General features: G+C 34.8%; 2 protein-coding genes and 2 pseudogenes across 6 annotated transcripts; all 4 read right to left on the bottom strand.

Moving 5' to 3' along the window:
- Positions 1–536: 536 nt before the first annotated feature.
- LOC111290046 (small heat shock protein, chloroplastic-like) lies at positions 537–7008 on the bottom strand (annotated as a pseudogene).
- Positions 2810–6622, bottom strand: LOC111289225 (F-box protein At5g03100-like). Of its 5 annotated transcripts, none has more exons than XM_022880080.2 (5): positions 5912–6377; positions 4278–5332; positions 3993–4151; positions 3456–3883; positions 2810–3186 (listed from the first exon to the last, which is right to left on the bottom strand). In XM_022880080.2, the coding sequence occupies exons 2-4, from the start codon at positions 5304–5306 to the stop codon at positions 3461–3463; spliced, it is 1611 nt and encodes a 536-aa protein (XP_022735815.2). In that variant the 5' UTR covers positions 5307–5332; positions 5912–6377; the 3' UTR covers positions 2810–3186; positions 3456–3460. The 5 variants fall into 5 exon arrangements, with proteins under 5 accessions (XP_022735815.2, XP_022735816.2, XP_089623783.1 ...); XM_022880081.2 differs by having other exon boundaries at positions 2810–3194; positions 5912–6371; XM_089767657.1 differs by lacking the exon at positions 5912–6377 and adding an exon at positions 5685–5869.
- A 107-nt stretch (positions 7009–7115) lies between the features above and the next one.
- Positions 7116–11046, bottom strand: LOC111289226 (vesicle-associated protein 1-2-like). The gene is made up of 8 exons (XM_022880084.2): positions 10711–11046; positions 10541–10611; positions 10247–10328; positions 10031–10146; positions 9786–9950; positions 9635–9685; positions 8164–8241; positions 7116–7601 (listed from the first exon to the last, which is right to left on the bottom strand). Exons 1-8 carry the CDS (start codon positions 10760–10762, stop codon positions 7491–7493), a joined length of 726 nt encoding a protein of 241 aa, XP_022735819.2. The 5' UTR covers positions 10763–11046; the 3' UTR covers positions 7116–7490.
- Positions 11047–13608: 2562 nt separating this feature from the next.
- LOC111290045 (phosphatidylinositol/phosphatidylcholine transfer protein SFH11-like) lies at positions 13609–16348 on the bottom strand (annotated as a pseudogene).
- Between the last annotated feature and the right edge of the window lie 146 nt (positions 16349–16494).

Raw genomic sequence — 16494 nt, 5'->3', positions numbered from 1 at the left:
TTGAGAAAAATGAGACTGTTGTACATTGAGGGAAAATGATGGGAAAATGATGTAAGTATTGCTGTTAAAGAGATCAATGAAGAAGACAGTCTTCGTTGGGCCATGGTTGAGGTCCTGAGGAGTAGCTGCAAGTTATGGTTTAAGTCTAAATTTCATGGGGGAAGATATTCTCTATAGCCAAAAAAATAATGGAAATTTTTACAATTTTATTTAGGATTCAAACTTAAATTTTATGGGAGAATATCCTCTTTACATCTTAAAAAGTAATGAAATTTTTTACTTTTTTATTTAAAGATGAATAATGTACTACTTTTCCTTAAATATATGATATTTAATTAATGATTTAAAATTAAATATAAAATAAATAAAAATTAATTAACTAAGATAAAATCCAAGTTCGAAAAGAAGTTGATTAGTAATAAAATTTATTAGTAGTAAAAAAGATGTTTTATTTCATGGTATAACTTGGTCTTTATAAAAGATATAATAACTTTAAAGAAACAAAGTTATACTTCATTTATCACACAAAACTAACCTTATTCCATTTCTAGTTCACATCTTGAGAAAAGATTTACATTATGAAACTAATTAAACAACTCTCTACAAAGCGGCAAGTTACCCTAGTCCTCACTTCCATTATCTTGACTAACAAGAAACCTCTAAAACTTCCCTATCACTCAACGGTGACCTGGTACCCATCCTTTCTTTCACCATAGGCACAATCACTTTCAGGACCCCATTTTTCATTTCGGCTTTTATCTCATCGACCTTATACGTAGTTGGAGGAAATTCAAGCTTGCTTGGATAGTGCCTCCTACTCTCTTCATCCTCTGACTCTCTGTCGCCTTCTCCCCAGATGATCAGAGTGTTTTGATCCACCGAGATTTTAACATCCTCTTTGCTAAGGCCTGGCATGTCAATGCGGAGATCCTTTCCTTGAGGACACGCTGGGATATGAGAGGAAAGGGTGGTCCATGAATTGATCCATTAGGTTCAGGACCTGACTTAGGCTTCTTGTTGGAGAAAATGGATCAAATACATATGCACTCCCAAAAAAAGTAATTGATCATTCAATTCTGTGCTGTAAAACATTGGAATCTCACTAGCGGGAACTAATTTTCAACTTTAAATATAAACCTAAATGATAAAACAAAATTGAAAAACATTCAACCTCAAGCAATCAAATGTTATGTTCCTAACGTAAAAGAAAGGGAAAGGGGACTAAGAAAAGAACTACCAGAGAAGAAACCGGGGGAGGTGCCCCGGCGGCGAGAGACGAAACGATCAGAGCGGCGCTCAACGTCGACCGAGCGATCCTCGTTGTTGAAGTTGGTGACCTGAGAGTTGGTATTGAAGGAGCGAATGACGGAAGGAGTAGCCACTGAAACGGTATATGATTCGATAGTAGGAGATTCAATGAGGTTCAAGGAGCGGCTAATGGGAGCGTAGTCAACACTCTCCCAAAAAGAGAGAGGTAAAGTGTGGAAATCGACAACGTGCGTGTGTTTCCAGAGATGGCGCCACCTTGTTGATAAGACGATAGTTTGGATAGCCATTCGCATTGGCATCAAGGACAGAATGTGGTAAAGGAGGTGATCAGGTAATTCACTGATTCGGTCTAGCCGAGGAGGAGTTGACGGCGTTGCTTGTTGTAGGTGGAGATGGGAGAGTGAAAACTGCTTCTTCTTCTTCCTTTGCATCCATATCAGCCTTTTGTTCACATATTCCCAGGTACCAGAATAGTTATCTTCGTTATCTTCTTGCATTGTGGAAAACAAAATGGATCGAGTGGAAACCGGAAACTGGAAACCAATTAATGGAGCTTCGATAAAGAAAAAAAATACTGCAAATGGGATTAGGGTTTATAGTAAAAGAAGATCAAGAACGGCCTAAAACCCTTTTTCTGTTTTTAACTGCTCAACCAACCAAGAAACCGTTTATTTCGTTTTCTGTTATCAGTTTCAGTTACATGGAGGCGCGTGTTGATGTGTTGTCCCATTTTCATTGATAGAGTACGTAGGTGACAGTCGATGTGCTTTGCTGTGCTGGAACGGGATTCAGCAACGCTCCAAATCGGTTGTAACCGTTTCGTATTTCATTTAATAATTTCGTATTTCATTTAATAATTTTACTCCAATAACATTAACTCATACCGTACGTAAGGCATATATAATTATAATTGATTAATTGTATTAATTGAAACGTATATTTTATATATAATTAATAAGTATTTAAATATATATAATTTATTTTTGAGTTTATAAATTTAATTAGATTAAGATAATAAATAAAATAATTGAATTTTATTTTATTTTATTTTACATTATTGAACTAATTTGGTTGGTTCAGGTTTTTGTAAAAGGCACTTGTACCATCTTTAACCATATATATAAGGTTCAAGTTTTAACATTAAGTTTAAAAAATCGATAAATTTACAAAGTTTGATTAAAAAAAATTCAATAATAGGTAAAAAGTTAATTAAAAAGAGTATATAGACAAAATTTAACTGAGATGCAAGAAAGAGATTTTAATCATGAAGATTAGTTGGGGTTGAGAATTAATTCAGATTAACAATGGGTACATTTAAGGAGTTATAATAAAAAATTTAGGGTTAAGAGAACAGATATTCATTTTTTAATGCAAACAATGTGGAAGGTAAGCAGTTAAACTTCAAAGTATACATAGAAGCCATGACTGTACGCCTAGGACAGCAGGTGTCATCAGCCCAACTTGCATCTGCAAGAACAACTACGTGCTGTGCTATAGTCTGGAAAAGACATTCCAAATATACAAAGGAAAATTAAAGAAATGAGAGTTAATAAGCATCTCCATACTAGAAATCAAAGCAGAATGTGATTTGCCTAACTGCCTAAGGAAACATGAAGAAATTGATCAAATGATCGTTCATATGGATTTCAGGTTCTTCCCAAAAACCAACACGTAAAAGTTCATTGAACTATACAACAGATGTAAATGATAACGGAGTGCATGTAGGAGTCTAAAATTCAAACATTTCTATGTAAAGTTGTCTGATCTAGTTCCTACACGTAGGTTGATAAAAGGAAGAACAGAAAACACACGTAGTATCTGAATGGCCAGATGATCACTCCATTGATGTTGAATCTTTAGATTCTTTGCAACAGTCTTCTCTTGTGAGTATAATAGTTCTGAACGCCAAAACTATCCCTGCGATCCTAAACAGAATGTCAAAAGCATTAAAACAACTAACAGTTAGGATTCAAGGAAGCAGATTTTAAAGATTAATTTCTCCTTCTTCTTTTTCCAAATCATTACATATTCTCTGTTGTCTCTAAATAGTTGGACATGTGATACCAGTAATTCATTTGCCAAAAATAAAGGCATCTACCAAACAAAGTACTTAAGTAGTACGCAATGAAAATGAAATGCTAAAACTTTTATATTCAAGCAAAACCATTTAAGAGTCTAATACTCACCTGTTTCAAAATTTCCATCTGCTCTTGAATAGGACTTGGGCATTAGGCGAAGCTCTGGGCAAACGAGTGACCCAGTCTTCAATCCAAGTTTTCTTCAAATGTGTAGCTACAAGATCTGGGTTTGGGTACCTTTTAGGTAAAGTTTGCCGAATGACAATCTGCAACACATTGTCAGTCATGTCACTAGGATGATTCTGCCAGAGCAATTCCAGTTTTTGAAGATTCACAGCCTTTCCCAACAGCAACTGCACCAGCATCATTTCACCATCAAAGCCTGAAAAGCACAGGACTCTAACCGATTTAAGCTTTTTCAGATATCTACCCTGATACAGCTGATATTGTGCACCTTCGCCCATGACAAATGTAGGTTTCAGAATACTCTCCCATATGGTCTCGCAGAATGCAGCCCAATAATACTGCTGCCGAAACTGTAGAATCATTTGACATGATAATAGAAGAAAAGCATTATTTCAAGAATTAAACCACTAAGAAAGCCAATTATATATGTTCATTAAATTTTAAAAGTCCAGAAATTACATCTATTTCACAAGTCTCAAGACAAGGACAATCCCCTAGAAAGGATACAAGGTTGTAAACTTCATTTTGAGACTTCAGTGAACCACACCAAATCAGATGCTGAAGATTTTGGAATATTAAGAATGGAAGGCCCCTCGTGTAGAACTCACTGCCCACGAACTTATACCAAGCAATATCAATTATCATTTATCAGAAATAAATATCCAGCAAATCAAAAAATTTAAAAACAAAAAAAAAAAAAAAACCCGTAAAGAAGATGAAACATCAAAATGATAGAAAGGGTACCTGAAGAAACTGTAAATTAACACCCAAAATCTTCACGCGAGTGACTTGATTGATCAATTCACTAATGTGGTTAATTATTTCCTGATGAACTTCTTCTAACTCCCCTAGTAGGATTATTTCCCCTAGTCCCTCACAGTTCTTCAAACGAATCATGGTTAAGTCACCCGAGTACTTCAGGGTTGCAAGACCAGGAGCGTCAACTTCGAATAACATATCCTCCTCCTCATCAAAAAGGTTCCACATGAAAGTAAGCTGCTTCAGCTTAAGATTTGGACCACTGATGTTAACCCTAATAAGCCCAAAACAACTATCGAGGACCAAAACCTCAAGAACCAAACATTTACGAAGAAGCGACTCCACAGTCCCGTCAACAAGTTTACAATTTGTTAAAGAAAGCGACTGAAGAGAAACAAACCCAGACCCAGAAAACGTCACCCCACGAGGTGGTGTAAAGTCAACATGGCTTAGAAGAAGAACCTTTATCTTTTGAGTTTGATCGTTCTTGGTAAAAAAAGATCTTGGCAACAGAGAGAATTTGACCGGAAAAGAAATTTGCATGAGACCTATCCTCAGAGTTTCGACGTTTTTGGAAAATGCAAACTCGATCCATCTTCTTACATCAGGATGAGAACGGTGACCAATGTGACCAACAACGGTGAATGATTTGATATTAGGAGATTCAAGGCTGTCTAAGCAGCGGGTGATGGGAGTATAGTCAACAGGTTTCCTGGCAGAGAAGGGTAAATCGTGGAAATCTACGACGTGGGTGGATTTCCAGAGATGGCGCCACCTTGTTGACAAGATGCTGGTTTGGATAGCCATTTGCATGGGCAACAAGGATAGAATGTGGCAAAGGACGTCCTTGGGTAATTCACTGATTCGGTCTAGTAGAGGAGTTGACGGCGTTGTTTGGTGGAGGTGGTCCAAGTGGATATGGGAGGGAGTATTTGACAGTGAAAGCTGCTTCTTCCTTTTCATCCACATCCTCCTTTTGTTCACAAAATGGCGGGTTTCGCCAGTTGGTTGCATCACGGTGAAACAAAATGAAGTGTAAGCTGGAAAAAATGGAACTTGATAAGTATAATCTGTTGGAAGAAAGGCCTTAAGAGACATTTTCACAAACACTTGGCATACAAACTCTATAAAGCTTCTTGAAACAAAACAACCCAAGCTCCAATGAACCGCCAAAATCACAACTTTTCACGACAATCATACACAAATTTCCAGCACAAGTTTCACCAAAAAAAAATTTATCTCCAATCAATCAAGCTCAAAATTCAATCAACCACGTAACAAAATATCAAACATAGCTAATTTTCAAATTTATAAACAACAAACAAAATAACATGTTTTTTACTTTAAAATGCATCTAAGATATTCATTTAGCAGAGTAAAAAAATAACTTACACAAAAATGTGCCTTTTCTCACAAAGACAAAAACTCATTTTCTTCCTTGCACTTTCACCTTTAACACATTCTCTTCTTTACTTCTCTACACTGTTTTTTTCAGCCTTATAGTCATTTTATCATTCACTTCATTTACATTATACTGTACCTAATTATAAAACACAAAAAGGGTCTAATTCAACGTGTTAAGTAAATGAACTACTAAAAAAAATAAATAAATCACTAACCCGATATAATTGGGTTTACAATGCAACATAATCTGCAAATGAGACTCTGGGCGTTCGATAAGGGTTTATAATAAAAGAAGAGGAAGAAGAAAGCCTAAAACCCTTTTTCACAGCATTTTTTTTTCTATCTTTTTCTTTCTATGAATTTCAGGCGTAGGCGCGTGTTGTGCGAGCTGGCCAATTTTCATTGGCAGTAGTCTGGTGGCGTGCTGTCTGGTACGGGATTCAGCTATGCTCCAAGTCCAAGTCGGTTGTAAACGTTTCCTATTTTCTCCGTTAAAATAACCAAAAAAAAAAAAAAAAACTTCGAGTTGGTCGCTTTGTGAAAATAACATCTAAATGAACTTGTGAAATAAAATGATATCATTGATTTTATATCGTATAAAATCAATACATATATATTAAATATAAACTTGTGAAATAAATTTTTACATGTGTGAACATAATAAATACTAAACATTTTTTTTTTGTTTGATACATGAAATTTTTTATTCAAATCTTAAAGGCAAAAACAAATTGCTGCTGAAGATTCTCATTTTTTACCTTTGGCTTTTTTTTCAGTTTTTACTGTTCTGAATTTCTTGAGAAAAATGAGACTGTTGTACATTGAGGGAAAATAATGTAAGTATTGTCGTTAAAAGAAAACAATGAAGAAGACAGTCTTCGTTGGACCATGGTTGAGGCCTTGAGGAGTAGCTGCAATTTATGGTTTAAGTCTAAATTTTATGGGAGAAGATCTTCTCCATTGCCTAAAAAATAGGGGAATTTTTATTATTTTGTTTAGGATTTAAATTTAAGTTTTATGGGAGAATATTCTCTTTACATCTTAAAAGGTAATGAAATTTTATCACTTTCAGGACCTGCTGAAAATTTGACCAGCTAGGAAAACAGAGTCGAGACAGGGACTCTTCTCAAAGCGATCGACGATGCCATTTCTTCTAAAACAGCGAAAGATTTTGCATTCTCTTATCAGATTATTGTTTTAGATTTCGACGCTGTTCTGTTTTTGAGGATTATATAGGAGGCAGGAAATGGCAGCAATGAAGAAACGTGGAGGATGGAGAAGAAGGGAGAGTGTGGAAGCTGAGCTCCCCCTAGCAGTGGTAGAGAGCTCCAGAACGTTAGAGAAATAATAAGAACTTAAAAAGGTTAAAATATTAAATAAAACAGTAAGAACCAATAGAGAAGGATGGGAAAAAAGAGGTAAAACCAAAAAGACCAATTGAGTCTTGATTTTATGCGAACATTACAAAGCTGTGTAGAACCATTAACAGTTTCTGGTATTACCATTATCAGAAACTCCCAAATTGAACCACATTACAAAAAAATGAAGGGTGGGTTGAGAAAAAGGAAAGAAAGAAGATAAATTCACTCCTTTTAGGTTATAGAAAGAATACATGTTAATGAACGTCGACTAGCAACTACAAGACCCATAGGACCCTAACTTCCACAAAGCTAACACAAGTAATTGAAGCAGCAGCCAGAGACCATCAATTTTTTTTTTTCCTTTTCCTTCATCATACTTCTTGTCCAAATGATGTAGTGGGAAAATATGCAGACAAGCCTAGGAGATAGCCGCTTATGACTTCTTCATGATATATCCTATAATTATGCCCAGCAGGCCGATGAAAATCACGAACATGAATGACACACCACCACCGGTTTTGCTGCTGTCACGCCTCAAGAGTTCCTAAACATTTGTTATCTTTATATGTAAGAAGTTTCCATGGCTCAGAGATCAGGAGAAAATAATAAACAAGGCGGAGACAAGTAAATCAAAAGAACAGGTCTATCAGTAATTGAAGAAATATTTCCAAGTAGAAAAGGTACTTGCTATAAACAAGATAACCTCTGTTTTTAAACAAATAGAGAAGAGAAGGGCATCCTTCTGAGGTCAAGACGTAGAAGGAAAACAAATTTATCCACATTTTAAGAAGATACCAAGGAAAAGAGATTAGTGTTGATCAAATCTTTGAATAACGGGAAGAAATTATCAAGAGAGGATAAGCATAAGCCTTCAAAACACAAATAAGAGGTTAATGAATTTACTGACTTCTGGTCATTCACAACGAAAGAAAAGGACAAAGGAAGTATAGGAAAACTTTTTAAGCAAAATTCAAAGAGCCGTTTGTTGTATTATGCAAACATAAGTTGAGAAGGAACTGAGGAAGCATATAACAGACAATACTACTCTACACATTAATTATAATAATTATAATCCATATGGTAAAGTCACAGTCCATTCTCCTCACCAGTTCTTGGCGAAGCTTGTTATTTTGTTGAATTGCGTGATTTTTCTCCTCAGTCAGCTTTGTTACAAGAGCTCTTGCCTGCAATTATAGAAAGTATTATTGAGGGTTATTATACGCCATGTATCAACATCACACGCAATATATGTTAAAGATTACAGAGCTTCAGGACCCAATGCTGCAAAAGCTGGCTATTTATGCCCATGAACAAGGGAAAAAATTGCCAGAACCTTTCGAAGGAAAAGAGAAGTTGTGCCTCCTGGCTGCAAACATAACTTAATTGACACTACATTTAATAAATTCCTGATACATCTCTTCCAATGGGTCTCCTTCCTTTATCTTATGGAATATAGTAGTCTAGCCATAAAATTGACATACATATAGTAGATAGGCTTGCAGGTACCATTGTGCAGACCTTTTCTTGACGTTTTTTGGCCATTAAATAAAGTGGTGGTTAACCCTCAAAGACAAAGGGTAGCCAACATGAGAATGTCGCTCACTTTCCCAAAAATTTAATTCTACCGTAAGCAACATATGAACCTACTGCAATACAAGTGTACAATGTTGTACAACATGAATGACATAGTATATACCATAAAAGAAGTTCTAGTCCAACATAAAATTGAAAAATAACTTGTCTTGCAGCAAATCCTGTTTTGCTCACATGTATGATAAGAAACACCCAAGAGATATTTTTAGATGATTAATACGCCAGAAAACTGTATCATAGCCAATTAATTCAACTCCTAAGAACCCATGACAACCGTGCAAACACAGGTTCAACAAATAAGAAAGTCATTCAATATCAACTTAATATATGAGTTCCTCTAAATGGTAATTACTTTAAATTCTAAAAACACTAGTTTTCCAACATTTTAGTTTGAATACAAATCCATTAGATATATGTAGAATGATGGGCTTCAGTAAATTCTACATATTATTACTACCACCTGTAATCTTTCCTACAATATGGTTGAGTGCATTTAGTGAACTCAAGATAAGTTATTCCTAATGGTAAATGTAGCAACCTCCATAAAAAAAGAAGTCATCTTAGACAAGACCCTGATTCAACAAAAATAATGCAACTTCTACATTTGGCTCCAGTATCCACAAAAGCCTCAAATAGCTGAATCGCACCATGATTAATGAGGTACCTATTTTAAGAAAAATGTGGAACCCTACAAACTACTGAACCACCGCTTTAGACTAACAGGCTCAGCAAGAAAAACTAGTAGCTATATATATTTTCGTCTGAACAATTAGAACTATAATTTTTCTAAAGGAATATAATTTGACTCTATACCATCTCTTACCTCCAGCATTTAATTAATGAAAGAGCAACTGAGCAAGTGAAATCTGGCCTGAAAACATGGACCTTACTACCAAAAAATGACTATTATCAAGATAAATTAAAATCAATAATGCATATGCAGCAGCTAGCAGTTAGACAGAAAATACAGAATTTAAAATTTACCTCAGAAGATTTATCCTGAGCTTCATAATGTTCAGTAAATGCTCTTGCAGCCTGCATTCAGCAACAAAATCCACACTATTAGTATTCTAAAAAATATAAAGTACAGACAACAAGAAAAGCAACAATCAAATCATATGCAGCAAGATCTCACTGTAGCAAACTCAGCAGCATTTCCATGTCCGTTGTCTGAAACAGAGCCTCTGGGTGAAGATCCTTCTTCTGACCCTTCACGTACAGGAGAAGGTGGTTGAAGTGGAGAAACATAAATCACTCTCAACTTGCACTCCTCAACAACATGCCCAGCTTCCTTGTTGAACTAAAAAATCAAGATTCCCGTTAATCATAAACTGCACATCCTAACCTTAAATACACCGTGTAATATAAATAGTTATATACCATTTCTGCAGTTATATCCTTCGCTGTTGCACCATCATTTACTTTTACACTTTGAAGGAGGAACTTGTCCCTGCATTGCATATCCGGAGGAGACTCTTTTTGCGCTTGCATGGTAACTAAATAAAAACCAACCATTCTTTTCGAAGTTACCCAGAAGCCAATAATGATGAAGACAAACCGCAAACTATCTAGCAAAATATAATTGATTTATTGTACCTATAACATCGCATGTGGATCGAGGCAAGATGATCCCTGTGTTGGGACGAACACAGTACTTCTTTGGATTCGTTGTTTTCACCTGAAAACAAAATCAATACTCAAAGGAAATCTACAATTTCAATTTGAGATTTAAACATTATAAATCTTTTTTCCCGATTTTACTCAGCAACTAAACAGAGCATTACGGCGTCGCATTATCAAAAAGTAGGAAGATAAGATTATATGATAAAATCATAGATCAAAAGTTATATAAAACAAATACACCAAAAATGAATGGGGGATGAAGAATACCTTGAAAGCCACATAATCATCGGTTTTATTCGACAATTGAAGAGAACATGAGATCTGTTTCCTCAGCTCAACTATTCACCCAAAACCACAATAAGAAACAAAAGAAATCAGAACAAAACCCTAGAAAAACAGAAATCTCAGATCCGCGAGAAGAGGGAAGGGAAACTTACAAGGAAACTTGAGCTCTAAAGGGTCGATGCTGAGAAGGTCGCCCGTACTCATTTCGAAGCAATGGCTTATAATCAAGGAATCGCTTTGAAAAAGGATCTGAGAATCAGAAATTTATCTGTTTGGTTTGTTTTAAAAAGATTCGGGCCGAGAGATCGAAAGGAGAAACAAAAATTATAACGATAACGTTTGGCTTTTTTTCTGCGTAGTTCAAATATTAGTACGTTGATTATGTTCCTTCTAAAAAGAGAGAGAGAGAGAGAAAAGAGGAGACGGAGAATAGTGTACGTGCGTCGAAGAAGAAAGGCCAGAAAAGGAAAGGTAAATGAATTTATTTGGCATTGTTTACTTTTACTTAGTTTTTATATTTATAATACTCCGTGCATCTCAAAATATTTGTCAAATTTTTATGAAATTTAAAAATATTTTAAATTTAATATATTTAATATCAAATTTTAATTATTTTTATAAAATTAAAGTTTAATTATTTTTAATTTAAATTTTTTAAAATTAATTTTAAAATATTTAAAAAAATAATACATAATTTTGAGACATTTTTTAAAAAATTTTAGTTTGATAAAAATAATAACCTTTATGATTTTTATCATCTGGTTGAGGTTTAATTTTTTAATTTAAACTTTTTGTTTTTTTTTTTTAAAATTAATCTCTTACCTAACACCTTTATATCAATTATATAGAAAAAACTTGTAAATTCAGTGCAAAAAATGTGATTATTCTGTCAATATTTACTGGTAAGGCATTTTATGTTTGCAAAGTACATGGCCAATAAAATCATTTTCCATAACCTAATGGAAACCTATAGAGTTTGGCAATTTGCTTGGTGGGATTCAATGGCGTTAGGCTAAAATGCTTTTAGGTCTGCATTAAGTTGGAAAAAAAATAATTTTATAAGAAAAAAAAAAAAGTTATTATCAAAAAGTTGGCCACAATGATTTATTTTCCTTTTTTTCATATCCTATCCATCCAAGGTTCCAATAGATAAAATCTTCGAAGGTGATTGGTGATTGGTGATAGCTTTTATTAGCGACATTAAAAGAGTTGGGCCAAAGATTCCTTAGTATCGCCTTGAAAAAGGCTACAACGGCCAGGTTCCAAAGGTATGATAAGTCAGTCCCTTTCCAATTGTCTCTATTTGCATAATTTACATTTTTTATCTAATAATTCAAATAATACAATATAAAAATAATATAATTTAAAACTTTAACAAAAATCATAAATAAATTTAATAAAATAAAATATATTTTTTTATATATTTTTATATCAATATAAATTATAACCCAATTTTTAAAATTTTTAATATTTTACAAATTCAGATATATAAGTTACCAAGTTTACATTTTTCTCAGTCAACCTCTGTCACATCTTCATTATCATCCCTGTCTGCCCAATTTTCCCAATATAAAGGGGTTTAGGTTAAATTCACTATTAGATGGCTGAAATACTCTTTCTTCTTCTTTTTTTTCATGATAAAGAAGATGCTATTGACAGTAAATAAATTGTTTGTACTTGAAGCTGGATTGTAAAAGGCCTCCAAATTTGGTTGAAGAAAGTTAGAAGAGATCTGGCATATAGAAAATAAAATTATAGAGGGGGAATAGCAATCATTGCAACTTCCACCAACCTTCAAAGGGACCAACTTCAATTTCAGTAATCATATGGATAACCTCAAGGTAGCTGTATCTAATCACCACAAATGGGGGCCTAAAAGAAGTCATTTTCCTTGTTATGTTATATATGTGACCATAATAACAGTGTTCCAATTATTTGATTTTTTAGTTGCTGCCTCTTCTTTGGGAGGCAATGATTCCAACCATCTCAGAGTTCTACTTTGGCAGACTAGTCCTTGCTTAATGACGGGATAATAGCTTTGTAATGAGTGGTTTCTAACTGTCTCAGACTCTCAGGTTCATTTCTTAAATTTCTGAACTATGGCCATGCAAATGGAGAAGTTTTTTGAAATGAAAATGTCATGTGCTTCCATGACTTCTGAAGCAAGAAATATATAACTTCTTGATAGTTACTATAGCACCACAGTTCTTAAGTTCAACAATCAAAACAATTGCGTTCTAAAGATAAGAGTAACATAAGAACTTGAAATATGCAAAATGAATTTTGCAGCTCTGAATCCAGAGTTCCAGACCACATTGATACATTTACATGTTTTTATAATCAACCAGTTCCAATTGGTATACGGTGGCCTTGTGTTCCCTCTTGAAGAGTGCTTAAGCACTGAAACACCAAGGGAAGAATCACCAGGTTAGTCTGATCAGCAACAAGAACCTTTAAAATGACAGTTTTTGCTTCTCAAGTTGATGTGCATATTCATCTGTTTCTGGGACACCTTGGCAAGCAATAACAAGAAATGTGCTGTGCAAGCCTTTTCAGGACCTGTCAAGGAATAACAAATAAAAGATTACTAATAAAATGATTTGATGTTTAGAATGCCAGCCACAAGGAAGCATAAAACTTTTTGAACTCACCGTCTTGGTGTCCTCAAGTGCCACTTCCAATGCATCAATTTTCTGTCCCATAAAGATCGTCAAAATAATTGCATAGAATTTTATCTATTGTTAGAGACTAGAGGTGCAATTGTACTTTACTTTATTGGTGTCTGTAAATGCAGCTTCCAGTGCCATGATTTTTCTTGGTGCAAGCCTATCACTCATTGCCCTTTCCCCTTCTCTCATGTCTTCTTTATCTCCATTATCATCATGTGTTGAGAAAATTAAGCCATGAAACGACTGGCTGCATAAAAGGAACAGAGCGAAAAGGAAGGGAATGATTTACACCATTAAGATAGACAATAACGTCTTGAACAATTATAGCATGAAGCTGAGAAGAATCCTTGATCAATGAGGAGGAAGCATAACAATTAAAGATGCTTACCAATCTTCTGAAGCTAGGTCACCGTTTCCTTCATTAATGGCCTCTTCTGTTGCAGAAACTGCCCATAATTAAATAAATGAAATATTAAGGATGACACAGTTATAGTAGTGAATGTGTGAAATCATGTCCATATTTATTTCTACAAGCCAGAAATCAACAATCAATTTTGTCTTTCTACTGAGTAGGACTTGACCTGAAGCATCTCTGTAATTTCTTGATGGTTCCAGGGTCCTTTATCACTTAACAGGCAACCACCATAGTCAGCACATTTGCAGTTTCCACTACTGTGAATTCAATGATATCAATATGTAGTGGCTCCCAACTTTGCGACGTGAATTCAAAGAAATGAGAATGACAAATTACCTTGGATCAATAACTTCAACTAGGTTACTAAGGTAGTTAGATCCCTGCACCTGAAACATAATTGTCATTTTCCCGAAGTAAAAAATTTCTGTTGTTTTAGTAGGAAATCACTTATTCATACTACTTGAATGCTATTGTACAAGAGACTGCTAGAGTCCTTACACGAATTTTTACCAAGGTTAGTGCATCCAGAAAGGCCTTGAGCAGCTTCTACAGCATCCGGAGCCCAACCCAGCATTGATAATGAAGAGTCTATTGAAAGTCTGCAAGAATATATATCATTGACCAAAATTACCCAACTATAATGTGTTTGCACAAAGCCTACCAAGTCCCGAGAATGACTCATTCATGTGTATGAAATTGGAAGCACTAGTTGTGCCTGCATCATGAACAAAATTTCTACTGTGAAGAACGTTATGAACTAAGATCTAAGATCTGCCTACTTTTTCTTTCAGAGTGAAAGGGCGAAAAAACACTGAATGTTCTGGCACTGAAATTCTCTTCTGTATCCTCTAATGGTGGTCATCATTGATGCCTAACAATTATTTATGAGCAGCATGCAACAGGATCCAACCCACTGGCTAATCAGACAACATATTGTTGCTTGGAATCTGGGTTTACAAGCATTTCTCACGGGTAAACCATGCTCACCGTCTACTGGTGTCTAGTTTATCAATCTAAACTAACGAAAATAAATGGAATTGCACTTACCTCCGGTTAGTAATTGCTATCAATCTTCTGAATTTTCAAGAAGAGGTATCGTGCAGGCTTTGAGAAATTAGACATTCCCTTGGCAGAGACAACATTCAAATAAATTTAGAACTCACTATTAGATTTACATTTTGAGCCAATTAAATTGTAGCTCAATTCAGATCAATAATTAATTATGAATTGTCCAACATTGTCATCTATTGACACATTAAATAGGCTATACTGTGAGCAAAATTCATCCATCTCGATTCATTCTTATCATACTGCAACGCAACCTCTTGACAAGATTATAGACAAATAAAACTATTCAGCAAGAAAGCATATAAAGGTTTTCATGGCTCTCCCTTGAAAAATATCGTACACAAGATGGGGGAAATAAGGGAAGAGACGCTTACAACTACTCCCTTCACATCTAAGATACTTGTGGTGGATGCTATATGCCTCTTGGCTGCAATGGAGCATGCAGGAAATCTCAAATTTAGTGCTTTCTCTTGTTCTGATACATGACGTACTTGACAAATCTGTCTATGCTTGTTACTTGTAGTAATGCATTCAGGTCTATCATCCCACCCCTTTCAATTGTATACTGCTCTACCACTTCAATCTACACCTCGAAATCCATGAGGATAGCATTTCTTCACCTCTGCAAGCTCAACAAACTTAAATCCCTGGATGGTGAAGATTTACACCACAAGACAAGGAGAATATTAAGCATTAGACAGGCTTTAATCAGCAAATTTTAATTTAAATAAAACTAACACCAACTTGTGTAATGATATGCTAAGTTTTGCATAAAAGCATGTGAAGTTATACAAAGTAAATGTCATTGATGGATAAACAGTTCAAGCACACGCAGCAAGAAAAAGAAAAGAAAATGACAAAGGGATAATTTGATGCAAGATTTGGTTTGAACTTCACTTACCTTTTGGTATCAACTGCATAGTCCTTGAGCCACTGAAGATAATTCAGAAACATTTCTTTTGCTTTTGACAGATCAAAATCTCTCATTCTTAGAAACGTAAAGCCATAAGGAAATCCCCATCATTGCAATAATAAAAGGACTGATCAATATATACAGAGATATTTAAAAGATTTTTCATACGTTGTTCCATTAATGCTAGCGTTGTCATTAACTTACCTAACAGTGTATGACAGTCATTGTGCTTTGCTGGTAACTGATCCTCAAGGAAAGACTGAACAATTTGTTCATCTTTTGGATCATGAGTTCCTTCAAGGATTAGTTCCATGATTATTTCTATTTCCAAGTCTCTTCAACGAATCGCAAACTTTGAGTGGATATGACCGCATGGACCTAAGGCCTGATGACCTTGTTGACGAAGATGGTTTCTCTCCTTCGTAGGGATGAGGAAGGAGGAAATGGATTTCAATTGGTGGATGAATATAGCCTTATTCATTCCCTTTGGAAACTGATATGTTTCTCTATTCGGAGAGTCCTGATCACTTTCTCCTCCACCTTTGTCTATAACTATTTCCCTCTCATCCGATTTATATATGCGTTGCACTCTGATTGACAATTGATTCAACTCAAAACAAAATACCTTCAAAAAATTTTCAATGTATTTTAAGCAAATTAAACAATCAATTTTCTCACCTGCTGCAATTACAACATGTGATTGAACAATGATCAATGTTCCACATATTAAAACGTATTAACACAAAAAAACTGAATGTCACATCTGAAGTTATATTAGTTTTTGGATAGATTTGAGCCAACAAAAATTAAAGAAAAAAAGAGGTTTTCTTTGAGTTCCTAAAATCTGAAACTGCAGGAGCTAAAAAGAGTT

This window comes from Durio zibethinus, chromosome 11, assembly GCF_047325235.1.
Source record: "Durio zibethinus cultivar Kanyao isolate XHJ-2024 chromosome 11, ASM4732523v1, whole genome shotgun sequence".
Taxonomy (NCBI): Eukaryota; Viridiplantae; Streptophyta; class Magnoliopsida; order Malvales; family Malvaceae; genus Durio; species Durio zibethinus.
Note: the sequence above shows the minus strand (reverse complement) of the source record. Positions and strands in the feature narration are given on the sequence as shown.

Bases quoted from the DNA above. Each gene is read 5' to 3' on its own strand.
- LOC111289226 (XM_022880084.2), bottom strand. From the start codon at position 10,762: ATGAGTACGGGCGACCTTCTCAGCATCGACCCTTTAGAGCTCAAGTTT. The intron at 10,612-10,710 runs GTAAGTTTCCCT...TTGGGTGAATAG, and splicing joins TTTAGAGCTCAAGTTTCCTT to TTGAGCTGAGGAAACAGATC. The intron at 10,329-10,540 runs GTATTCTTCATC...TTTTGTTTTCAG, and splicing joins ATGATTATGTGGCTTTCAAG to GTGAAAACAACGAATCCAAA.
- LOC111289225 (XM_022880080.2), bottom strand. From the start codon at position 5,306: ATGCAACCAACTGGCGAAACCCGCCATTTTGTGAACAAAAGGAGGATG. The intron at 4,152-4,277 runs GTACCCTTTCTA...GCTTGGTATAAG, and splicing joins TTAATTTACAGTTTCTTCAG to TTCGTGGGCAGTGAGTTCTA. The intron at 3,884-3,992 runs GTAATTTCTGGA...ATGATTCTACAG, and splicing joins TTGAGACTTGTGAAATAGAT to TTTCGGCAGCAGTATTATTG.